Source organism: Pseudoliparis swirei, chromosome 7, assembly GCF_029220125.1.
Source record: "Pseudoliparis swirei isolate HS2019 ecotype Mariana Trench chromosome 7, NWPU_hadal_v1, whole genome shotgun sequence".
NCBI classification, from domain to species: domain Eukaryota; kingdom Metazoa; phylum Chordata; class Actinopteri; order Perciformes; family Liparidae; genus Pseudoliparis; species Pseudoliparis swirei.
The window spans coordinates 8,112,858-8,137,822 of record NC_079394.1 but is presented as its reverse complement, the minus strand read 5'-3'; the positions used below and the strand labels follow the sequence as shown (position 1 = coordinate 8,137,822).

General features: G+C 43.2%; 2 protein-coding genes across 6 annotated transcripts in view; both read right to left on the bottom strand.

The window, feature by feature from the left end:
• dock5 (dedicator of cytokinesis 5) overlaps nt 1-15,630 on the bottom strand; it is a 29,997-nt gene extending 14,367 nt beyond the window's left edge. For 3 of the 5 annotated variants that reach the window (XM_056418824.1, XM_056418825.1, XM_056418823.1), the window contains exons 1-19: nt 15,457-15,630; nt 7,774-7,857; nt 7,495-7,535; nt 7,356-7,411; nt 6,993-7,089; nt 6,722-6,870; nt 6,454-6,589; nt 6,182-6,339; nt 5,454-5,535; nt 4,731-4,860; nt 3,983-4,055; nt 2,290-2,432; nt 2,001-2,126; nt 1,753-1,877; nt 1,424-1,522; nt 1,158-1,230; nt 931-1,034; nt 519-699; nt 105-202 (exon numbers count right to left, since the gene is read on the bottom strand). In XM_056418824.1, the coding sequence (XP_056274799.1) occupies nt 105-202; nt 519-699; nt 931-1,034; nt 1,158-1,230; nt 1,424-1,522; nt 1,753-1,877; nt 2,001-2,126; nt 2,290-2,432; nt 3,983-4,055; nt 4,731-4,860; nt 5,454-5,535; nt 6,182-6,339; nt 6,454-6,589; nt 6,722-6,870; nt 6,993-7,089; nt 7,356-7,411; nt 7,495-7,535; nt 7,774-7,857; nt 15,457-15,499 (1,998 nt within the window). In that variant the 5' untranslated portion in view covers nt 15,500-15,630. Of the gene's footprint in view, nt 1-104; nt 203-518; nt 700-930; nt 1,035-1,157; nt 1,231-1,423; nt 1,523-1,752; nt 1,878-2,000; nt 2,127-2,289; nt 2,433-3,982; nt 4,056-4,730; nt 4,861-5,453; nt 5,536-6,181; nt 6,340-6,453; nt 6,590-6,721; nt 6,871-6,992; nt 7,090-7,355; nt 7,412-7,494; nt 7,536-7,773; nt 7,858-15,456 lie in introns of those variants that run through there. The other 2 variants (XM_056418826.1, XM_056418827.1) reach the window with 2 other exon arrangements.
• A 5,841-nt stretch (nt 15,631-21,471) lies between these two features.
• Nucleotides 21,472-24,010, bottom strand: neflb (neurofilament light chain b). The gene is made up of 4 exons (XM_056419284.1): nt 22,907-24,010; nt 22,656-22,780; nt 22,143-22,534; nt 21,472-22,055 (listed from the first exon to the last, which is right to left on the bottom strand). Exons 1-4 carry the CDS (start codon nt 23,975-23,977, stop codon nt 21,877-21,879), a joined length of 1,767 nt encoding a protein of 588 aa, XP_056275259.1. The 5' UTR covers nt 23,978-24,010; the 3' UTR covers nt 21,472-21,876.
• Between the last annotated feature and the right edge of the window lie 955 nt (nt 24,011-24,965).

Sequence of the window (24,965 nt, the reverse complement as noted above, 5' to 3'; positions counted from 1 at the left end):
GTGCATGCAACAGAAAGCCGTTACTAAAGTGCCATTAAAAAGGACATCATACAAAATATATGAAATATAGCAGCATATTACATATTCAGTGGAGCAGAACTCACTTTGACGATCTCCCCTCCCTCGATCTCCATCAGCCGCTGCAGAATCTGGTCCAGATCTTCGGGGTTAGACCGCCAGTTTAACAGGCCGAGTAAATCCACTGAAAAAAACATGAACACACCGGAAAACTCTGTCACAACGTTAGTGAACAAAATTGTGCCAAACATTTTAAATATAAACCAGATTAGAGCAACACCAATCCTCATCCACACATCAGCAATATATTAGCAACAAAGATCAGCTTAATTAATGTCGAGGCAATCTCGGGGGAGGAAATGAAGGTGGCACTGCATCCCTTTTATCCGCTGGACAATCCGTTTCATTTCTTAAAGATGACTTGAGACAGGACATATATTAATTATCCCAAAGACAGAGCCTGGAAGATTGGGACAAAGAGAAATGGCTCCCCACGGTACCGTTCTGAGTGAGTTTGGTGGAGCAGGTGAGCGTAGCGATCTGGAAGCTGTCTTTCGTCACAGGAACCACGCCCGAATGGTGGAACTGCTTCCCCGTTTGCTTCTCCTTTTCCTCCACCTCAGCCCAAGTCGCCGGCAAGGTGAGGTAAACCTTTGCATCCTCCGTCTTTTTCACATCAACCTACAAAATTCAGAAACAGGGGAATGAATCATGCAGCGTATCGATCGGTGGAGGTATAATTTCATATTCATTGATCGAGGAGAAATTTGTGCATAATCAATCTACCCACGGTCAGCTATTCAAGACACCCATTTGTGTGTAATTAGATCAGAACAATCTCATGCTTATTTTAAAAGATAGGTGCGGCGATTCAGATTTCCTGCAAAACCACAACCCTGCAGCAGGCCGTACCTTATAGACGATAAGTTCATGCCTGCCGTCTTTCAGCGTGGTCCCATCTCCTCGCATGAGCCGGACGAAGGCCATACCGAAGGGCTTCTCCGATTTGTCCCTAGCTGCAGGATACACGGGAGCATTAGATGGGAATATAGCCACAGACACACTCACTGGAGCTGTAATTAACATGGAGATGGAGTGCACGTGGTTGTGTGTGTCGGACAAATAAGACGGTCACTCACAGTCCTGGGAGGATCGGTGGCGAAACATCACCCTCAGGTGACTGCGGCAGACGTCTTCGATGGGAATTGTCACCTTGGAGGACGATTAAAGGAGACAAAAGTCATGGAAATTAATGTGAATACAGGATTATACATATGGAAGGCAAGGCGTCTGATTCGCACACCCTGTGTCAATATCTTTCCTGGAAGATGAATTCATTGACGAACTAATTGAAGAACATGAGAGATCATGGTCAAAGCTGCACACATAAGTCACATAAGCTTACCTTCACCGTCTCATTCCAACAGGGCTGCTTCACCTGGTAGTAAATGACAGACTTGTACACTGTGATGCCATCATAACCGGCTCCAGGAAATATCACTTTCTATAGAAATAGAGAAAGGAGATTAGTTTGCAGGATAGGAACTAAAGCACTCCATTTAACGTTGAGCCGAGACTGGTGCCACATCGTTGTGAGTGGTGGGCCGACAACAAGTACCACATTCAAAGCAGAATTAAAAGAGTTGTTATACGAGGATGGTTGCACAGAGTGTCACATCAGGCTCAATTAGAAATAGATGAAGAGGAAATGATGCGATCGCTGTTCTATTGTACCTCCATGGAATTGCCTTCATCATCATACACACTCAGTATGACCTCGACATTTTTCGGGGTCTTCTTTTTACCACGGTCAAACTCTCCCTGCAGCAATGTCACGTAAATGTCATTCCTCACGATTCCTGGAGAAAGGACAACAGATGATCAAGCGGATGAGCTGAGAATTCATAAAGACCTCTCATGGCTTTGTAAGCAATTCAAATGAACATGTAGAGCAGTGCCCAGCGACAAAGACTGAAATCCACCTGGGAGGATGATTTCCGGAAAGCCCATTTTCCTCACGATAGCAGTGCTGCGGTCAACAAAGTGGGGGTAGTCCTTCCTGACTTGGGCAAGGTCCCCTGGGAGGAGCTTCAGGGTCACAAACAGTCCTGCCAGCAAACGTGAAAAGAAATCCAATGAGGCAGACGCCAAAAGGACCCACCCTGTAGACCTCTCTCACATCATTTATGTCCCTCAAAAACAGAACGGTCAATGTAGAGCGACCCTCTGACATCACAGGGGAACACACTGCCTGCGAGCACTTCCTTTTACCCTGGCCTTTGTGATTGACCTCCCGCGTCGCGATGACTTTGTTGAAGACAGCATGGACAGGCTCGTTCTCTCCGATGACGCGAGACGGGATGAGCGGAGACATGATGAGCTGCCTCTGACGGATGTAGGTTTCCATCGCTATCCTGAGAGAACAAACATCGGGACAAGTTCAAGAACAACGTCTGACAGGTGACAAACAAGTGGACAGAGAAGCTGCGGAGGCAATGCGAGGCTTCCTTTCCACCATGTCCCCCTTGCATACCCCATTTATTTCAAGTGACAACCAGAGCGCAAAGTAACAGAGTGAAGTACAAGACTAGGTGGGAAAAACAAATGTATACTACATGGGGTGAAACTGAGTTTTATGTACTACCCTTACTGAAATTGGAATAGAGACTCATCATAGAGGGTCTGAGTGGTTTGGTTAGGAGAGAAGTGGACGCAGAGACGGAGTGGACATGTTGCCTGTGTGGACGGTTTAGTTTCACTATGACGAAAGGTCGGAGTAGATTAAATGCTGTGGACCTCTTGACTTGTAATATCCTTTTTGATGTACAATTATATGATTTGATTGTTTTATTTGACATTACTGTAAGGAGGTTTTTATGTGAATAAATGTTAAAACTCGAGATTATGTATTGAAACTGGCATTTGGCTGCGCTGGATATTTAGCTTACTGTTCGTAAATCTAAAATACAGAAACTAAATGAAATAACACAGTTCTTTAGGACAATTGACAGCTCATGCCATGATAAAGTGTCTTTTCAGCGGCGGTGATGAACAAGCTGACGATGAGTTACTTATCACATGTTTTAACCACCTTTTTCAAATTGCAAATTAAGTGTTGTACTGAACTTTATGGATCGATGTGGTAGCTTTGTTTCAGAAAATGTGTTTTAGCAATTGAGAAATGCTGTCAATGTTCTTTTAATCTTAGAAATATTTTATTTTATTTGCTGTTGCATTCATCATTTGGAAACATCCGGTACATGATCAACAGTGGCAAATAAGTCCCTAAGTGCTAATAAAATATGAATTCATTATTCAAGGCTGCAGAGATTAACAGTAGGTTGTTCTGTGGTGACAATGTTGTCATTTAGAGGGAACAACTCTCAGAGAATGATAGTTTATTGAAAAGCAGAGAGTTGCATGTAGTCCCTTTTACTCAGGAAGCACTGAATCTGTGCAAACAGAAACTATTCTTTGATCTGGATTAGCGTGTTAGCTCTCAGGATAGAAAATGCAAAAGGCCTCTGTTATTCAGGTGACTATTCTATCCCACAAAAAAAATGGGTTGATCTCTAACTCCTCGAGAAGACACAGTGAACTGGGACACGGCGAGAAGAGATAAATAGAGGTAAAATGTTTGAAAATATGTTTTAGATGTCAAGAATCAATCAAGATATTTTTGGGGCTCTTCCATCTAGGAGCGCCCCCCCCCCCGCCCCCCCCCCCCATTGTGCAGGTGCTATGAGCATATGGCCTTGAAGCCTGTCTTTGAGAGGAGCTAAAAATAATTAAAAGAAAAATAATTTCTGTCCTTGAAAGGTTGAATTGCATCCTCGAAAAAGATGTAACGCGTTAAGCAAATATAACTTGTATTTTGCTCCAGTTTTCTTCAATCATGTTTGTGTGACAACAAGGTCGGGTCTGTTTACAGTACAAGAAGTGTGACCACGTCCGAAAGACTCACTGCTGAAAGGGGATGAAATGCTGTTTGTCCTCGTCGTCTGTTTTGCCGTGGCCGATATCTGTAATGTCCATCACTGCAATGACAGGAGAGCATCGCGGTCAGGCGCCTGTCGTCAGAGAGAAGCCCATTCACCAGATGCAAAGCCCTTTTTTTTGTAAATTCAAAAGCAACAGCAATGTACTCGTTATGCTAAGTTTTATTTTGCAAAGTGAATTTACTCAGTATATCTCTTCGACTTGTAAAACAGAAGCTAAGCATAGCGTTGAATCTTCCTCACCTGTTGCCTGGCAAGGCAGCCAGCCAGCACCGTAAAACAGCTCGAGGGTTCTCAACCTACAGCTGGCCAATACCTCGGAATTGTTTATTCCACCCAGATCTTTTCTGAAAGTAATTTTTTTTTTTTTATGGCTAGGAAGAATAGGACTTCTGAAGTGAAGCGTTCTTTCCAACTCTGGTTTCAGTCCATTTGCTGGAAAACCAGAGGAAACCATCCCTCATCGAATCCACTAATGATCTGGCCCAAAACAAAAAGACGGGTGCTAAACCAATTTCCACGCCTCCCCTGCCAAGGCAGAGTGGAGGCATTTTCTAGTCCAGGAAGCAGGTGTTCCCAATTCATTCAGCACATGGACGCTTCATTTGCACACCTCACATGCAACGATAGCACCAGAACGGAGTGGCGTTCATTTTGTGGTGTTGACTTCTGTATTGCGTGAACACACATTACGCCATTTGAGAAGCAGCTCACCCGCCACTCCAAATGGCCTCCTCAGTCCTCCGGTGTGCTTCTTGCCCTCTTTGAGCTCCATGCTGCCCACTCGGATGATCTGACACACCAAGAAGAGGCGTGGCCTCATCAAGTCACTGCTGCTCAGGTCCTGGACGCAAAAGGACAACCACAAAGATTATTTTTTAGGGCATATTTAGCGATTCGGTGCATTACATACAAAAGCTATTGGACTACATGTATACCCTAGTCTGGCGTTATGTGCATTCATAATCATGTGACCAGAGCTGCAGACCACATGGCAAATATTTCAGGATGAAAGCATCTGAAACCCTTAATCATTTCCCTTTCCAGCATCTTAATGTGTTTATTTATCTGGATGTTTTTCACGTCAAAGGAGTCTTGACTAGTGTTAATATAATGATTACATGATTGATGAACGTGCTTTTATCACATTCTGCACCACTATTCCTGGTGGCACACATGCAGATTCACACAATGACGTGTTTGGATGGATCTACTAACTGCTTGTGTCATCAACATAAACCTCAGCCACATAATGGCGGCATATTTATTCACATTTTCAAAGATGTGTCGTGAATATGAGCCATTCAGTGAAACTTTCAGCAAACTAAGAACGATCCCGGAGCAAATCGTCTTTTTTTGTCACAGATTCCAGGCAGCGTTTGGATCGTTCAAATCCGAAGCGGAGGGAATACAGTCAGTGGCCTGGGATTCAGTTACCGTGAATAGAGCTGGCAGGTTGTTGAGTTTCTCAATTTCTTTCGGCATCCCCATACTGTCCCAGCGCACCAGGAAGTTCTCACTGCATGAATTTAAATAGGAATCACAGTTACATATCATATTATCAAAAGGTATCAGGAGAAATAGAAAAAAATAAAAGAAAAAAACGTTGCATTATTTTTTATTTTATCTCTTTGCTGATTAAATCCAAAGTGGCAAGAACATTTAAAGATGAGCGCATAAGTTGAATAGCAATAATATGAGAATCTTTTGATCTCAAAGCAGACAGGTGATGGCAGCATGGCTCTGTAAATACAGCCATCATTAATGGGATTAGTTACACCTGCAATGTGCCTGCATGAAAAGTCAAAGTCTGCTGTGATGAAGGCTTTCTGTCTTTACACTTGCCCTTTGCAGCGGGGTCAAAGGTCAGGGCTATCTGCCGAACCATCCCCAACGAGGAGCTTTTTTTTATAGAAACGCAACCTTTCAGACATAAATATCTTCTTCCAACCTCTCTGGTATCAGTATTACGCAACGTTTTACCGTGACTAACTAGAAATTTATAAAACCAGCCTGAAAATGAGAGTTTATGGAGCAGGGCCGGATAGTTGTCTGACCCTGATTGGAGCTGGCCGGTACGATGCAATGATTGGCCAGTTTGCGTTCGAGAGGCGGGACTTAGTAAAGGGTCAATTGTGTGATTAGCAGAACAGTGAGGAGCAAACCTGATAAATTCAGACTGGTCGGGGTCATACAGGGACATGAGGAGCTCAGCATCTTCTCCGATGTTGCACACAAAGTTCTTCAGGTTCATGAGTAGACTGTAGGTGTGTACCGTACTGAACAGGGTCTGACGCCTCATTTCCAGGTTCTGTAGCCTCGTCTGCAGAAAAACAAAAGCCCCGGAACATGGCATAGACACAGATATTATTTAAAATAAACCGCTACTTTGGAGAAAAAAAATGGGGTCCAATAGTATGAATAAACCAAAACATGCCTTCTCTTCTTGTATCCTGTCATCGACGCTGCGTGAAGCGGTCTCGTGGGCCCGGAACAGACTGACCGTACTGGTCCAGTCAGGATCCAGTGTGTTTCCTGCTTCATCTCGCACCACCAGGTCCAATCCCAGAATCCTGAGACGGCACAAAGGATCAAACGGTGTCCGCTCGGTTTACAAGGACAATCTCAGAGCAAATCAAACTTTACAGTGGTGTCTACGTCACGAGGCAATGTACTGCAGTACAAACAGGCAGCAGGACACACACCGGTTCCCGTAATCAATCTTTGCTGTGACTTTCTTTTTGAGCTCCACAAGGTCATCCTGAGGCAGCGTCCCCGACAGTATCTGAGATCTGTATTCGATGAGGCTGTAGGCCATCTGCTGAACAGCCCGGAACAGGGCTGTCTTGTTCGCCTGTCAGATAAAGATATATAAGATATATATACTTTAGAGGTTTGGAACAAAACAAAACTGAGTCAAAGTAATATGTATTAGAGTCGGCTTGTGCTGCAAGTTGAGAGTCGATCTACACATACCACGTACAGATTCTGCCATATCTGTGCCCATTCCCTCAGAGTCGCACCGAGCTCCTGCACCAGGGGCAATTCCGCTGGAATTATTATTTCCTGTTGGCTGCCAGCCACGAGGAGAGAATAATAGATACTGAAAAGTGGCTCATTGCTCACAAGATCATGTCACATCATTTGGAAAGATTCAAGTGTATTTCTAATACATGATAAATAGTTGTATGGTTTCCCTACACAGCCAAGAAGAGCATTACTGAATCCTTACTTATGGTAATTACAAGTGCACTGCTATGTTATTGGCAAATGACAAGGCGGGCAGCAAAGTGGATTATTTATGATCATGATGTTATGTTTACTGATATGTGATCTCACCCTGTTCCCTCAACTGTAGCCTGCTTTAAGTGGATGTAGGAAGATGGGAAAATGCCCTGCGGAAACAATAAGGCCAAATCATTATATACACATCAGTGCATTGGTTATGGGATAATAAGAGAGCTAATGACTTTCTTACCTTCTGGGATTTCTTGCGTAGCCTGTAGCCCCTATACCAGCCTGAGGAAACAGTAACACCAGAGACACATGTCACAGTGAAGGAGAGGCAGGGGACGAGACAGGAGTGATGACAGTAAAGCCTGTCAGGAGGGCCGTGCTGAAGACTCATTGACATTATTGTGCAGAGCATATGGAGCGCAGGCTCGTTCGACATTTCATTTAACTTCCTGTGGCAGCATGCTTTCGAGAAGTAACTCGGGGATGTGTCAGGGCCCGTTGTGTGTTCAGACTTGCTCACCTTCCAATTTCTCAAGTATGTGCACCGCGTCCCCCACCTGAAGACACAGCTCCTGCTCCCCACTGGGCTCATAATTGTAGACGGCTGGGAGACAAAGTAGGACTGTCTCAGTATGACAAAAACACAAAACATTTAAAAAATACTGTGAACAAAGGAAATACTTAAGCAGACAGGTTGAACGGTGAGATTGTTCCTATTCAAGGTCGAGTGGCTTAAGAAAAAGAAGAAAATAAATCCCTATTCAATCACTCACGGCACAAAGGAGCAAGTCGGGTTTTTGTTTTTTATAGTTCTGGATCAGAGGTTTTCAGTTCCTCCCCCGGGAAAAAGAACCCAATTCACCCTCATTGTTGCAGAACCTGGACTCGTCAGCAACGAGGATCTCGATCTTTGGTTTATTCCTCATCTTTCTGCCCTTTGAAACAGAAGGCTGTACCAGTGTGCAGCCGGCCTCTGTGACTCAAACCTTTGAAGCATTTTGACGGGTCTTAATTGAAACAGATGCCCTGAGGCTGTGTTGAACAGTAAATGGAGGAGCTAGCTTCAGAGTGAAAAAAAACAAAAACAAAGAAGAGCAGAGCTCAAAAGGCGATGGCGTCACATCCGCTGTATTTCTGATACCATCAGTGTGGCCTTTGGTCAATAGTTACAATCTGTAGGTCGAGTTGCCTCCAAGTGGCCCTTCCCTTCACTTTTATTAACCCAACAGCTTTCCTGGAGGCGCCTTCTGCCTCTCCTTCTTAACACTCTTACCGGGACACATATGGGCGGGATCACACAGACACACACACACACACCTATGTGCACGCACACGCGCACACACACACACACGAACAGCAGAAGTTGCAAAAGAGAAATATTGGCAAACAATAATGGAGCAAAGGCCTTTGCCTGGACTTGAGAGATCCACGATAGCAAGCAGTCGTTCTCGGAGTCAGATAGAGGAACTCTGAGCCGAGCTCTGCCCTGACTTGCATTGTGATAATGCTCGTTGCTGGAGGCTAGATTTCACAGCACGCTCCAACTGGCTCGGCTTTTCGCACCTCAGTCTGAATACCAAAACTTGACTGTAGCTACCTTTCCTCCCTTCATGACGTCCTCCACATGTTCAGATTTTTTCCCCCAGCTTTCCAGAACAAACATTTGCCCAGGCAGAAATCTCTCCACAGGGAATCCTGCATTTTTAGGTTAAGACTGTGGAACCGACTCATGGATCTCTTAAAATATTAGACCCATGACGGCTATGCGAGTATAGCACCTGCATACGTTCACATATTTGACGCCTCACCCGGTCATCAAAAAAAGAAAAAGAAACACTGAAACCTATCTGGGTTCAGAAATAATAACAAACACCCTTTTTTTACTTTCTTTTTTCCCTCCTTGATTCAAAATGTGGTTTTCCTCGCATCACAGATGTGCTATCTTTTATTATTTAGACCAAACAAACCACAATATTTATTATGAACAGAAAGGCCAGGCCGTCTCAGCCCACACAGAGACAAGGTGTGTTCTTTAAAAACAAGTTACGGACACACGCTGTGAATTCTTTGAAATAAAAAAAAGAGTATTTGTTTTCACCAAGAAGTTATTTGCGAAGCGGGGTGAATATTGAACGGAACGTGCAGTGGAGAAATGACATCTGCCTCTCGTCATGCCGAGAGTGACAATGATCCATTCAGTGTCCGAAGCGTGGCATCATGCCAATGGCCGGCGCCCGGCTGAGCGCATTGTGACGCCCCACTGTCTGAACTAAAAGCAGCCGTCTGGGCCTTGGCAGCGCCACCACACACACACCATCGCCCTCTTTAATGCTCAGCCTGAAGCCGCTGAACAACATTTCAAGCCTCAATCTGCGTAGGTTCAAGTTATTTTGCATCCTAGCGTTCAATCAAAGTCAGCCTGATTCACTCGAAATGATTTATCGTGGATCGGCCAACAATTAAAAAGCACCAGGGCTGAACACTTTGAGCAGCTGCTGGCGGCTCATCAACGTTAACACGTTTTAAAATGAGAATGCATTGTTCTCATCACTGGCTGGACGTGAAAGCAAAACATAAACTGTTCCAGGTTATGGACATAACACACAAATATAAACAATATGATGCAAGATAGAGCCAAGCAACCAATCTTTGGACATATAGATTGATTCTGATTGAAGGGAAACTCTTCAATCATAAAAGAAATTAAATCATAGAGCAAGAAATGGAGCAGAGGCATACACCATGCCAGGCAAACGGTCTCTGACGACAACAACCCATTATTCACCTGTACAGTGCAGCTTGTAAGCAAACGTATTACCGACTAAACAGGAGAATCATCACATCAAAAACTGATAGTATTTCAGTTTCAAATCAATAAAAGGTAGTGGAATTACATAAAAAAACAATATTTGTGATGAATTTGTAATTGTCTTCAGTAAGCTACCATTCAGTGATTTGTCATATATCTCTTGTAAAACTGGTCATGTCTGTTAAACTTTGTTTTTTGAGCCAGTTCCCCTTAGGGAGGCTGTTTCCAAACATAAAAGCTTCAGTAAACCCCTTTGCCTCCCAACGGCTGTCTAGGCAGCCAGAGACGATTTGTCACTCTTACTATGTGCTCCAGCTAATAAGTCCTTATAAGTTATCCATAAATCAGAAAGCTAATTATCAAGTTCAAAGCTATTCGTGCAAAAAGGATAGAAGGAGACCGACATCTTTTAATTCTGGTTCAAACCCTGCGACAGAAAATATTACAATTGCCTTTTCTGAGGGAGAAAAGCACCTTCTCCAAGTTCCTAGGAATTAATCTGGAATGACGTGCCCGAGTTTAAAAAAGTTATGACTGACCATCCAACCATCTGGTCAGTCCATCAAAACTGAGAACACCGTCAACACGTATCTTACTGCCAGCAGCCAGATATGATAAACAGGGATGTTGTGATTGCAATATGGAGGCCGCCGATCTCCACAGCTTTTGATTTGTTTTGATAATAAGACGCCCACACGGCACAAAACATCTGCTGCGCAAACAACTTTAAGTGTATGCTAACTTTAAAGAAAGATATTTGTAATTTATTGTGTAATATTACAAAGTTGAAGTAGTGGCTGAGTACCTGAAACCCCTTTTCACACAACCACATTGAGAGCTGGCATAAGTCCGCCTTTATGGCTTGAGTGGAAGTTCCATAAAGAAAACTCACGGTATAGAAGGCAATGCTGCTTGTGTCATAATTATCATGCGTACATTATCCTACAACATAAGAACAGCACATGTAAACTCCCCAGGTTTGCATCAATGGATCAAATGTAGTCAATACAACCAATTAATTATTTAAGACTCAACAATATGTTTTGCTTCTTAGACGTCAGAGCTTTTGGCCCAGGGTAGACAAAGTGGACATAGAAGCATGATTTAGATGTAGGATATCACAACTTGTTTGGAGGCCCAATATTCAACGGGTGTCACTGTCATGTGACATGGACACCCGATGCCTCCGGTGCACATAAACTGCATGACAGTGTGCTTGTGATTGATATAAGAGGCACACATATTGGCAAAGTCAAAGAGGGAGGATCTTCTTTTTTTTCTTTTGCTTTTAAGAACCTTTTACTACTGTATTGATTTTAAGCATTTTAACAAATATATATCACATTTTGAAGGACTCTTTAAATAGCACTCCACCGATTTACAACTGTAATCCGCTACCATTGTCAGACTTATGATGTACTGGTGGATAAAAAAATGATTTAAAAAAGGATAAAAACATACCCAGCAGAACCAGAGATAGTCTTTTTACCTTCGCATTGAAAATGCGGAAGGTAATGTTTTGATCGCCGTGTATTTATTTATATGCGTGTTACTCGCATAACTCAAAAAGTATAAAACCGAATCGCATGAAATTTGGTGGGATGATTGGTTATTATCCGGGGACCATTTGATTGGATTTTGGGATCGATCGGGTCAAGGTCATAAAAAGGTCAACATCTTCTTGAATCGCATGAAATTGTCACGGCTACGTCACAGGTAGCGAGGTGCAGGAGCTCATGTGCAGAGGAATCGAGGAGTCGGTGTAAATAAACAAAAAGGCGCTCTTTAATGAGGCAAGTATTTCCACACGAAAACCAACAAAGTCCAAAAAGGGGCAGGCAGAGAATCGGGGTTCAGGGCAGGCAGGCAGGGTCGAAACAGGCAGGATCAGGTAAACACAGGACGACGGAAAAAAGACAACAATCCAGCCACAGACAAGGGAAAGAGTGGCACAATATATAGGGGGGAAAACAGGTGTATGACATGAGACATTAACGAGACGAGAGTGGCTGAGGGCAGGTGCAGGGAATGACACAATCAAGGAGACAGAGACAGAGAAGACACAGTAGACAGAGAAGACAGAGTACACACAGAACAGAACCTTACATGGGATGATTGGTTATTATCCGGGGACCATTTGATTAGATTTTGGGATAGACCGGGTCAAGGGTCAAAGGTCAAGGTCATGAAACAGTCAAAATCTTCTTTTTACCATAGCGCGGTCAATTTGTATCCAATTGGTTGGCATGCAACTAATGCCAAAATGTTCATAATTCAATGCCCAATCTTGTGATATGCGAAGGTATGCGCTCTACCGAGTGCCCGTTCTAGTTTATTCCATGTATTCTTCTTCCTTGGCTAAATGTAGTGCCTACATTACCCACAATGCATCCCAACCGCCACAGTCAGTTCAATCGGAGATCAGCATGTGTAGTTCTAAGAGCAGATAATGTGGCCTCGGGCATCGGTTCAAGCAGAGCTCATGCTTCAAAGAGAAGAGGACTGCGTAGGTATGCTAACCACACCTCTCTCCAACTCCTGAGATTTGTTTTCATTTTCTAATTTGTAGTCGTCAGCAGCCGACATGAGTCACCTTCAGTGGCCCTAAAGGCTTTCCCCCCATATGCAGTGTACCTCAACAGTGTTCTCCCCCACCTGTTAACAGGCTTGATGGATGCAACCCGTGGACTCCTGCTTTAACTTCCTGTATTACTGTCATTAGACAAGGGCATCAGTGAACCACAAATGTGTGATGGTGTGCATGTACACCATCATTGAAAATGGCCTGCTCCATCTGGGTTTTGTTAATGTAATCATTTTACATGACCTCTTATCAAAGGAGACCTTGCCCTGAAATGTAATGAAGCCATGGGATGTCATTATGGATGCAAATAATGTAAAAACAGAGATGCGGTAAATTAAAGTTCTTCGCCTGTTGATTTTAACGCTTCGTTTGAGGCTCTGGTGCAGTTGATCTCTTCAGGATGTAAACAATTAGGAAAGCTATCTCTGATGGTGTCACAAACTCACTATTAAATTGTGTTGATATCTTAAGCCCCATGTTATCCTCATCTCACTATTAGCCAGAGGGATATCATTAATATGATCAGAAACCTTCCAACTCTTCTTTCATCTCAAAAGGCACAGTCTTGCTTGACTAATCGGATTAACGATGTAAAACCTTGTACAGGTTCCGATGGCATTTTAGAGATTACAGTGTTAGTGACTCCTGCCCTGTTTCCGAGGCGAATGACAGCAGAATGGCACCGTGTACACAATAACACAGAGCAACACGCCACTGGGATCTAAAAAGATTAACACAACAAAAAGAATCCTCAACATCAGCTGCTATAACAAGGTCACAACCAAGTGGGTCGTGTTCATGCAGCACAGCAATCCATACCCACCTGCATGTGTGGCGTTAAAATGTTTTGGTCACAACAGAGCTCACAACACTCTCCTTAAAGATAAAGCCGTGAGAGGATTCAGGTCAGAGTGAGGCATATTTTAGCCGTGGGAGCTGATTCACACACACACACTCACAATAGGCACATTCACTCTCCACACATGCAGGGTTGTCTCACTCTGCTGCAGCCCAGGAAACACTGTCTGTGACAGAGCCCGTGGCACAGATTTACCGGTGAGTCAGTGCCAATACGCAGACGACCGACCTGTGCCGCCTATTCAGTCATTACAGTAAAACCTGAAAGGAATTTCTCAGAGAGCCGACAAGTTGTGCAGATTTTCCTCGAGGGTGTGGAGGAGTACCTGATAGCAGGAACATGCATGCAGAGTAAGCCCTCCCCACACACATCACTATATATATATATACACATACATATATATATATATATATATATATATATATACAGGACTGTCTCAGAAAATTAGAATATTGTGATAAAGTTCTTTATTTTCTGTAATGCAATTAAAAAAACAAAAATGTCATGCATTCTGGATTCATTACAAATCAACTGAAATATTGCAAGCCTTTTATTCTTTTAATATAGCTGATTATGGCTTACAGCTTAAGAAAACTCTAAAATCCTATCTCATAAAATTTGAATATTTCCTCAGACCAAGTAAAAAGAAAGATTTATAACAGCAAAACAAAATCAAACATTTGAAAATGTGTTTCCAGGTGTTTCGAGTTAATTAGACGATTCAAGTGATTTGTTTAATACCCTAGTAGTATACTTTTTCATGATATTCTAATATTTAGAAATAGGATATTTGAGTTTTCTTAAGCTGTAAGCCATAATCAGCAATATTAAAAGAATAAAAGGCTTGCAATATTTCAGTTGATTTGTAATGAATCCAGAATGCATGACATTTTTGTTTTTTTAATTGCATTACAGAAAATAAAGAACTTTATCACAATATTCTAATTTTCTGAGACAGTCCTGTATATATATATATATACACATACACATATATACATATAAACACATACATATATATATATATATATATACACAAGGTGTGCCCCTATCCCATATATATATATACATATATATATACATTCATATATATATGTATGTATATATATATATACATATATATATGGGACAGGGGCACACCTTGTTACAAGCCATTGTGTGAAGTTTAAAGGAACACACACCAAAAAAAGTGTTTTATAGCCCCAAAAGACAGTTAAGGGTAAGAGTAACGACGCCACACTGACATGTGCAGTGTCAATGTAAACGCTGTTATCTGACACACACACACACACACACACACACACATACACACACACACACACACACACACACACACACAAACCCACACACACACACACACACACACACACACACACACACACACACACACACACACACACACACACACACACACACACACACACACACACACACACACACACGTCACACACACACACACACAAACCCACACACACACAGTAGAGCCACAGCAGGACTCCTCGTCTGGGCTTCAGGGAACCTGCCACCAGCAAAATGAGGTTTCATTTAAGTTCACTGCAACTTCCACGAGTCCGCTCGGCGAGGTTAAGTACAAGAATGACTGGTATGCTCATTGAACTCTTGGCTCTTTTCCATGTTCCCTCACCACCTAGTATGGACAGTTACACAAGTAATGTCTCACTGCTTTACTAACACATATCTAGAGTCCCCCCGGGACAACAAGGGAGGTAAATATCGAGTTTTCTGGAGTAATAATAACAACACAAAGTTTGTGGGGGAAACCCAGATGGGCTCCAGTTTCAACGCCCGCCATGTATCAGCGACAACAAAAGTCTCATATAACTTCTGTTCCTCAACTCCAGAGTGTCCTGTCCCTTGAAGTTAAGTTTGTTTGGGAGTTCACTCGCCGAGCTTTCCACGAGACCGACACACGGAGCTTCTTTTGAGGACTTACCGACTCCGTACTTCTCTTTTTTAGTCGGGATCCAGCGGGTCATTTCGGTGGAAGACGTAAAGCTGAATAAATAAATAACTATATACAAACACCAAACGAGGACTGGCGGTGCACTCCTGCTCGTCTCGAGGTCTACAGTTCCGCCATCATGACTTGTAAACGGGGAGGGGAGACGAGGGCGCACACCGCAGCGAGAGGAGAGGAGAGGAGAGAGGCGTGAACTAGGAGCCTCGCGAGCCCACTTCCCCCACAACAACAACACGAGCCCGCGCGGACACTCGGCTCGTCACTGGGTTCGTCTGCGGGAGTTTGCCCGAGACGCCAGTCAATCGATACGTGTAGCCATTCCTCATAAATCCTCAAATGAAGTTAAATTAAATTCATTATAATGAGCCTGACCCGTGCCCCCGCGCTGCTTCAGGGACTCCTGATGTGGTCGGAGCTCCAGTTTGAGAACCACTGGCACACCATTTGACAATCTAGAGGAGAAGAATTAATTGAAACCAGAGTTATAAATCACTGCTGTGTCATGAATAAGTTATTCGCAGGTTATTGTTTTAATTTAAAATGAGATTGAATTGCAAACTCATGCTACACCTCACGTGGTTTAAATGAGACCTACATCGGAATAAATGGACTAACCCTGTGGTAAAGCTGCATTTTGTAGTGAACTGTGCATATTATAACTATTCATAAAAGAAAATGGAAGTATGAGCAAAACAATGGAAATAAACTTCCATCAGGCTATAATGACTTTAATTTAAATGTCATTTCAACAAGGCCAGTGTATCACACAAAACATCCAGCACCCTGTTTCTCTGCACAGTGAAGTCATTTCCAGCTGCTGGCTGAAATCTGGTAGCCCACTGAGCCTTTTGTGGGGCCATCATGCGTGTGCGTGTGCGTGCGTGTGAGTGCGTGCGTGTGCGCGCGTGTTTCCTGTTGTCCCTTTCAGCCAAATGGTGCTGTCAATAATGTTCAACCATCCAATGCCTTTGTTGTTTGGCAGGGTGATGACCATTTCCCCCGTCTATTGTGATGTGGGTGCATTAAAACACAGCTTGTAGTGAATTAGCAGACACAACAACACAATCTGATTGACAGATATTGACTCTCATTATTTTACATTATGGCAACTCCAAAATAGCATTGAGCCGTTTTACTGGCCAAACTATAATCATGCAAAAATACATTTGTAAGTATGCCTTTATATAATATCGTTTTTCCAATTGATGCCTTTTTCACCACACAATATAAAAGCAAAGTTACCCAGAAGCACAAATGTGTGATACTTTTTCCAACCCAGTATATTTAGTGTTTGTCGTTTGTTTGACAAACCTGACAACGCTCAAGGATTACAAACATAGTGACAAGCTCATCCTGAAAATCAGGTACTATACATGTATTTTGCAGCTATATAACATTTCTAAGGTTATGGCTTTGATGGTTCCACATGATTATTGTGACCTATTTCTTTTTTAGCTCTATTGGAATTCCTTGTGACAGGATTCAAAACTGCTCATGCCCTTTTCACCTCTGATTCTCTTTATTTGCATGGAAAATTCTCCCACACTTCTCATCAAATGTTGGGCTATTATTGTAAAAGTAAAGAAATATAATCTACAAAAAGGAATACAATATTGCCATCACCTGACTGTTGTGTGGTATTGCATACAGACTTTCGCTGGTAGGACCGGGTTTCACATTGTTGTGGCATTTTAAATATATGCTTCTATGAATCTGAACTGACCACTCTTAACTCTTCCCGCCGCGGTATCGTTAAAGGCCGATCATTACATTTAGATGAGGTGCTGGTTCGGGTGTGTGTTGATGCGTGCCTCGCATTAATGTGCGTGACAGCTTGACAAGCAGAGTTGAACTTGAGAGTGTGTCCATCGTTGAAAGCCCCATCAGCAATATAGACAGGCTAAGTCTTCACAGGAGATCTCACCTTCATCTTCAAACCTATATATCAGAATGTGTTAATAATTAGACGTCCTTCTATTAAAACTCCCTGACTAGGTGCAGCTTCTTAGTAGTGTTGGTAAAAAAGATCCATGCATGTGCAGATGTGCAAGTTAAAGGGAAACAGGTGCACTGTGGAGCCAGAACAGCTGAATGTAAAGACTCTTCTCACGCATAAAAGTAAAGATGTGTTGTGGTGCATGGGCTGGAGTTATTGTAGATATTAAATTTAATAAAGGGAAAAGCTACTGTTTTTGTCTGTTTGTTTCACCTAAGGTTCTCTCAGTGTGTTACCAAACAGATACACTATGAATGAACATTGACAGACAGCTGAAATAATATAAAATATCTCTATATATTATACATATATATGCCTCTTCACCATCCGCCTTTCTGTACTCTAGCATTTGATTAGCGAACATGCTGTGTGTTTTATTTTCATGGGATGCACAAAGATGAATCACATCATGCATCCATATGTATGAAACAAACCATTTGGTTAAAGCTTGACCTGATTTGACTCCATTGTTTTTCAGTGGCTGACTTCAGAGGGAGACACGACTAAACTCAAGGAACCGTTCTTACTACGATGATGAACTACAATCCTTTAGAGCCTGCTGAGTGGTATAGGGCTCTAAACACTGATGGGAGCCCCACTGAAGTGTTCAATTCCTGAGACAAAAGCAGACAAAAGACCTAATGGATTCATGGGTCCGCTGCCAGGACCGCATGACGCCAAAGGCAAAGTGGGCCTCATCATCCACCTTGCTGTCTGGCAGCAGATTCAAGTAATAGCCTGATCCCGCAATGTAGTGCAGATAGATCAATGCACTATCTGGGCACAAGGGCTCCACTTTCTGAGGCAGAAGTGGATTTGCTCTTGACTTTTGGCACAGCGTTATCAAAGTTTTCCGACAGGATGTTACACACATTTGAGTTTTTAAGGCGCTGACGTCAGATGCTGTATGTGTGTCACCATGCTCACTGTGTAATGGTGCAAGCTGTCCATATTTGTATGTATTAATATTCACACCTTCGTGAATTCCTGTGCATTTACTCAGCGTGTGATATATCCTCTGACGTGAGGAAGGTACAGGCTTGTTATATAACGTGCTGTTTTGCACAGAAAAGTCTCACTTTCAGCCTAAAGAAATACAGACACGACAGCAGGACATATACCGTGTTAACGCAAGTATGTTAGGATAAGCACATTTAGAAGTCGACCATCTCATTTCCAGGTTGTGATGCGTGAGAAAGGATGACCCCAGAGACTCGCATATTTGTCTCCATCTGAGTCAGTGAAGCATCCTTGTACTCCTGTAGTGGGCACAGAAGGCCATCTGTAAACTGTATGTGCACACCAGAGGAAGCACGTATCTATTTTTAGAGTGAGAGAGTCACATTTTCTAATGAAAGTCTCTGTCTGCCGTCTTCCGGGCCAATGTGAAAGCTTGTTCGACAGAGCCTTTTAATTAGGTGATTCTCCAAGATCAGCAGAGGGAGCCACAACTCTTGTCTTAGACTCCCTTTTTCTTGGTGGAGACAAATTGGCTGTCTGACAAACCAGAAAGGCGGACTGCAGCATGACTATCCACATCGTCTGAACCGGGGCCGGAACAGTCTGACAGGAGTGCGCATACACACGTATAGATGTGCTTCTCAACTGCAGGCGCCTACTTCTGAGGACACTCAATTGCAGCATTTCCCCTCAGCATCCATTTGGTTGTGAACTTAAATCATTTCCTGTGAGTACACAAGTAACAACCAATGTTGACGCTACCCTGGTCTGCAGATGAGCTTTCTGACCTTAAGTCCAAACAGTCAATCATTGTTTTGTGTATACCCATGAAACACAATATGCATGTGTTTCATGATTTAGACAACCTGCTGTTCAATTTAAGGTATATACAGTGGGTACGGAAAGTATTCAGACCCCTTTAAAATGTTCACTCTTTGTTTCATTGCAGCCATTTGCTAAGATTAAAAAAGTTCATTTTATTTCTCATTAACTCAGCACCCAATCTTGACAGAAAAAAACAGTGTGATATTTCAGTTTTTGTTTTTTAATAAATTTCTACATTTCAGTTTTTTTCTGTCAAGATGGGGTGCTGAGTGTATATTAATGAGAAATACAATGCACTTTTTTGATTTTAGCAAATGGCTGCAATGAAACAAAGAGTGAACAATTTAAAGAGGACAGTCACAGAGTATACTTAGACTATCTAGTAAGTGTTAAGACTTTTGAATTCCCCTATAGGAGTCAAATACAGAAACGTTTGTGTTACACATCCAATACTTATAGTTTTTACAGGAACTGCTGTTTATTTCTCATGCAGTACCTTCGGCTCCTTGTTTTTTATCAAAACATCCGACGTCTGGGAGATCTCAGTGGGCTTCAATGATGGCCTCCTTCCATCTGACGTCTGCCCACAAGAGAAAGAGGGAGTTATAAGATGTATCTACCAGTCTGTCTGCAGCCCAAATATGTCAGATGAAAGACGGGGTGAAACTCAGAATCTGAGAGATGAAATACACTTAAAAAAAGAATACAGCTTTGCTTTGATGTGCTACATTTATCGAGGATCTGTGTGTCACCATGCTCACACACCAACACAAACACACACACACACACACACACACACATACACACTTTACTTTAGCAATTGTAAAGAGCCCTATCACTTCAGCATTCTGTATGCAGGGGCTTTGCGGATTAACATCATGCCTGTAGTGCATCACTGTTGTACTTTTAAATCAATGAGAAAATATTGACAGCATTGCTATCTCTTTGAGTGGTGAACGGTGTCAGTGAGTTCAGCCAAATTCAATGCAAAGTAGAATTTTTGGAGATTAAATTGAGTGCTCCTTTGGGCCGGTTTTACAGACAGAGGAGGATAATGGAGCTCAGATTGGGGTTAACTGAGGACAAGAGACTGGAGAGGAGATTGAATACAGTTCAAGTGATGTGACACTTGCATGATTGTCCAGTAGGCTACACGCACCAAATGGAGAACAAAGTGGAGTTATGTGCATATGTTACAGTTATAAGACGATGCAATATTACAAAGTGGACCGCGGAAGCACAGAAGCCCGCTGTGTCTGTGTAGATGTGTGTGAGGGCTCGGGGTTCATGTGATGGGAGTGCATCTCTGCAGACGCCTAAAGGAAGCCCCGAGCCTCGCCACCTCTTTGCTGCGTAAACAACGTCTGTCCTCTGTCAAGGTTTAGTGCAGCAAAGTATTCTTCCTGCTTCTCCTCTTTCTCTCTCCCTCCCCATCTTCCCTCCCAAATCCTGCCCCGCCTCTCTCCCTCTAATGAAATTGCTCACTCTCCTCCTCTCTCCCCCTAATGAAATTGCTCACTCTCCTCCTCTCTCCCCCTCCTCCTCCTCTCTTCTCTATTGCTGTCCCGTGTGAGTTTACACTTGGCCAGATTCTCTTTGGTGCAGCAGACTAGCTGAGTCATAAAGGTTTCAGTGCGCCCTGATTTATGGACAGTGATGTGGGTGAGGCAGCAGGAAAACCAGTGGCGTCAGCTCACTGATCACAAAGAGACTCCGGGCTCATCAGCCCAGAGACGACCTGCTGACTTGAGATAAAGACAACAACGGCCCTGTTACTCATGTCTCACCTCGACTGTGGTCCAGCAAAGTCAAGAGAAATTTAATGAGGTTTTATTGCCCATTCATGTTGAAAATGTGAAACGTAATGTTATCAGTTTTTTTGTGTTTTTCATGCATTTTGATTTCTAAAGGTGGGCTTGGTTTTATTTTGCTGAAAGAACCTTCTACATCCAGACTCGCTGACTTCACTGGTTTGCTGCAGACCTTTTGTCCCCAGTGAATTTAGGACTGATTTATCAAAATGGATAAAACCAAGGGCTCTTTGGCTGCCATCTATGTTCTTTTTAATACTATAACCTGCTTTAACATTCTGGTGAGAAAGGAACATTTTGAAAGAATTTAGCTGGTAAAACTATTTATCCTTGCTCGTGAAAGTGAGTCACAGGTCATGGACATTGAATACAAGCTTGTTTTGAGTTGAGGAGGCTTCAAGGCTTTATTAGAGTTCAATGCAGCACATCATGGATTTAAAGCACCAAGTGAGGACTTGGAGTAAGGCATTTCAAACTGGGTATTGCATATACAGAGTCTGGAGGCATGTCTTGGTGACACAAAGGTGTTGGGGCAAACAAATCTCCTCAAAGCAGAATTTCTATCTCAGACACATATCACATTCTATCTGATTTGTTTTTTAATGTTACATTTCTTTGCTTGCACAGTTTGCGCACATGCTGTTGGTCACTCAAGTTAATCATACAGAGAATTTGTTTGCCAACATGTTGTCTTCGATATTCAAGGGATTTTTGGTTGGAGTTAGAGAGATATGGTTGTTCATATAGTGCACCAGAACAGACGTCCTTCAGCTACACTGCTCACAGGTATTTTTAAAGCATTTACATTTTAACTTTTTCATCTGTTGTTTTTCCACATTTCTCTTCGGCCTCCACATCTTTTGGTTTTTTAGTTGCCTCCTCCTCCTTCTCACCCTCTTCATCTCCCTCTTTCTCTTTTTGAGGTGGGATCTCTTCTCCTCCTTCCTCGACATCTTCTTCTCCATCTGCTGCCTCAGCCTCTTCATTCAAAACAACATGTGAGAGAAGATACAAGTTAGAATGAATTTACTACTCCACATATGCACATATAAATTAAACACACTAACCTTCTCCATCTGCTTCTTCTTCTCCTTCACCTTGTTTTTCCTCCTCTACTTCTGCCTCCTCCTCTTTCCCATCCTCCCCCTCTTCTTCCTGACCTTCCTCTGCGTCCTCCTCCTTCTCCTTCTCTACCACCTGCTCTACCTCCTCCTCCTCCTCGTGAGGAGGGCTGGCCTCAGCCTGCTGTGCTTGGCTTGCGGATATTGTTTCATCTGCGGAGAGTGACGAGGTATAGAAGCGAGAGCTCATCGGGTACGAAGCTGCAGAGCTCAGTTGAGACTGCAGGGAGAACGCCATTCTTCCATAGGCTGGAGGAGCGTACATGGCGTGGGAGTAAACGTTGAAGGACCCTGGTCCCACCACATTTAGACGGTCCTCCTCTCCCTCAAGGAGCTTCCTAACAAAATAGGCAAGAGATATGACATCAAGTAAATAAGATGCAGACATATTGGTGCTGATGGTATTCATTTGAATTACAAGACGATTTAAAAACACTGTAAAGTGTAAAAGACGTGTACCTGTAGGCCGCAATCTCGATATCCAAGGCCATCTTCACGTTCAAGAGGTCCTGATAATCTTTCAAGTAGTGAGCCATGTCATTCTTGTTTGCTCTCAACTCATCCTCCAGTTGACTGATTGCATCCTGTATAGAAAAGGGACACATTAGTGGAACATGATATACATATATATATATCTATATATATCTATCCTTTTATGATGGAAATAATTAAAGGATGCTCCCTTATTTCCATTTCTCTCTGTTACTCACCTGCAGTGCAGAGATCTCAGCACTCTGTTTCTCTTCCACGTCCTGCAGCTGGTTTTCAAGAGCTTGATTCATCCCGCGACCGGCATCAATCTCCAGAATCCTGGCTTTGAGAAGTCGTCGGTATTCTGACGCCTCGTCTTTGGCGTTGCGTGCGCTCTCTGTTTTGCGAGATGTGCCGACGGTCATCACATTTACCTTGTTGCTGAACCATTCGTCGGCTGACCGGAGGTTGTTCTGTGCCAGCTTCTCATACTGAACGCGGATGTCACGGAGAGCGGCGGACAGGTCAGGTTTGATGACCTCCATCTCCACCGACACCTCAGCACTGTACTGTAATTGGGCCTGCAGCTCTGCAATCTCACTCTCGCAAAGGCGCTTTAGGAAGGCCAGCTCATCCAGCAGGGTCTCGACTCGTTTCTCCAGCTCCGCCTGGCCCAGTGCAGCGTCATCCACTCCCTTCCTGGCGTCCATGAGTCTGCCCTCTGATTCCTCTCTGCCAAGCACTTCATCCTCGTAGCGTTTTTGCATATTATTAAAGACATCCTCCATCTCATCCTTGTGCTCCTGGGCTGCTTGCTTCTCATTGTGGGCCTCCTCTACCGCAGCACGGAGCTGGCGCATCTCATGCTCGTACAGGGACCGGAGGTTGGATGGCTCTGTGTGCCTCTGCCTGAGCAGCAGTAGTTTTGTCTCCAACAACTTGTTCTGCTGTTCCAGTTCATGGACCCTGTCGATGAAGCTTACAAAACGGTCATTCAGGTCCTGCAGCTCAGCCTTCTCCTGGGTCCTGAGGATTTTGAACTCAGAGCTAACCTGAGCTGCTTGGTCAAGGCGAAGCTCAGTGATAGCTGCAGACGCTGGAGCAGAAAGCACAGAGGAGTAGCTGGAAAAAGCTCGGCTCTGTGTCGGATAACTTCTGCGTGAAGATGCATAGGAAGTCATTGGGGCGGCGTGGCTGGAGTAAGCAGACCTAGATCCTATTCCTCCTCCTGCTCCATATCCTGCACTGCGCACAACTACCCTCTTCTTGTAAGTAGAAGGGTAGTAAGAGCCAATGCTGGTGGAAGTCATGACTTGAGAAACGGGCTGCTCTATGTCTAGCAACGTAGCTGGGTTGACTGCACAGTGAATCTGCATTACACTGGCTTTTATAGGGCCAGTAATGACTGTGACGTAAGCTATTTGTTGCAGGCATGCTGACAGAAGGAATTGCTACTGGTGCCAGCAAGCCAGTCTCAGCCAAAGGAGAGATGGGGTGGGGCGACTGAGGATGAGTGTGGGGGATGGTGGAGGAGGGGATAAGTGGTGGAGAAACAAGGGACTGCAACAGGGAGGGTCACTGAGGACAAAACAGTAGACACTTTTACTCCTAGAAACTGCAGAAGTTGCCACAATTTGTCTCAATAAATCCTGACTAAGACATAATGTATCTGCCGTGTCACTGTGCTGCCGGATGGAAGAGAGGAGGAACACTTGCTTTGTTTTGCATCATGTTTGCTGTGTTAGAAATAATATTATTAACAATATACTTATAATCTAAGTATCACAATTGAATGTAAAAGCAAGTGAATAGAAGCATATGAGCTAAACACCAAATTTGATAATTCCTGCGATTAAATAAATACACCTCAATCAAAGAGAACACATTTTTACCCGTTTATAAATTAAAAGTTTGCCATCTAGTGGATATAATGATACCATACAGGTTCCACATTATACATGCTGACTGTAAATGCATAAAGCAGAGTACAGTGATGTATAATAAATGATTCCCGGCTCCCTGGTCATTCCTTGATTCAGCTCAGATGAACTGCATGTTGAACAAACCCAATCTCTCAGAGACTATAGGTTGTGCCTTGCTGTGGCAATAGTGCAGTCTCTTGAATATGTTGTTGCATGATCGAACATATACCCAAAAAAATGGTTGCCAGGTTTGGATTATCAGCATGAAAACGTGTATCTTTCTGAACAGACTAGGATTAGTTGAGGCTGCAGAAAACACCCTGAACAGGGAACATTTTACTTTTCCTCTATGAAGGCTGTCGATTTTATCACCTTT

Bases quoted from the DNA above. Each gene is read 5' to 3' on its own strand.
- neflb (XM_056419284.1), bottom strand. From the start codon at position 23,977: ATGACTTCCACCAGCATTGGCTCTTACTACCCTTCTACTTACAAGAAG. The intron at 22,535-22,655 runs GTACACGTCTTT...CTATTTTGTTAG, and splicing joins ATCGAGATTGCGGCCTACAG to GAAGCTCCTTGAGGGAGAGG. The intron at 22,056-22,142 runs GTTAGTGTGTTT...TTTTGAATGAAG, and splicing joins AGAAGAAGCAGATGGAGAAG to AGGCTGAGGCAGCAGATGGA.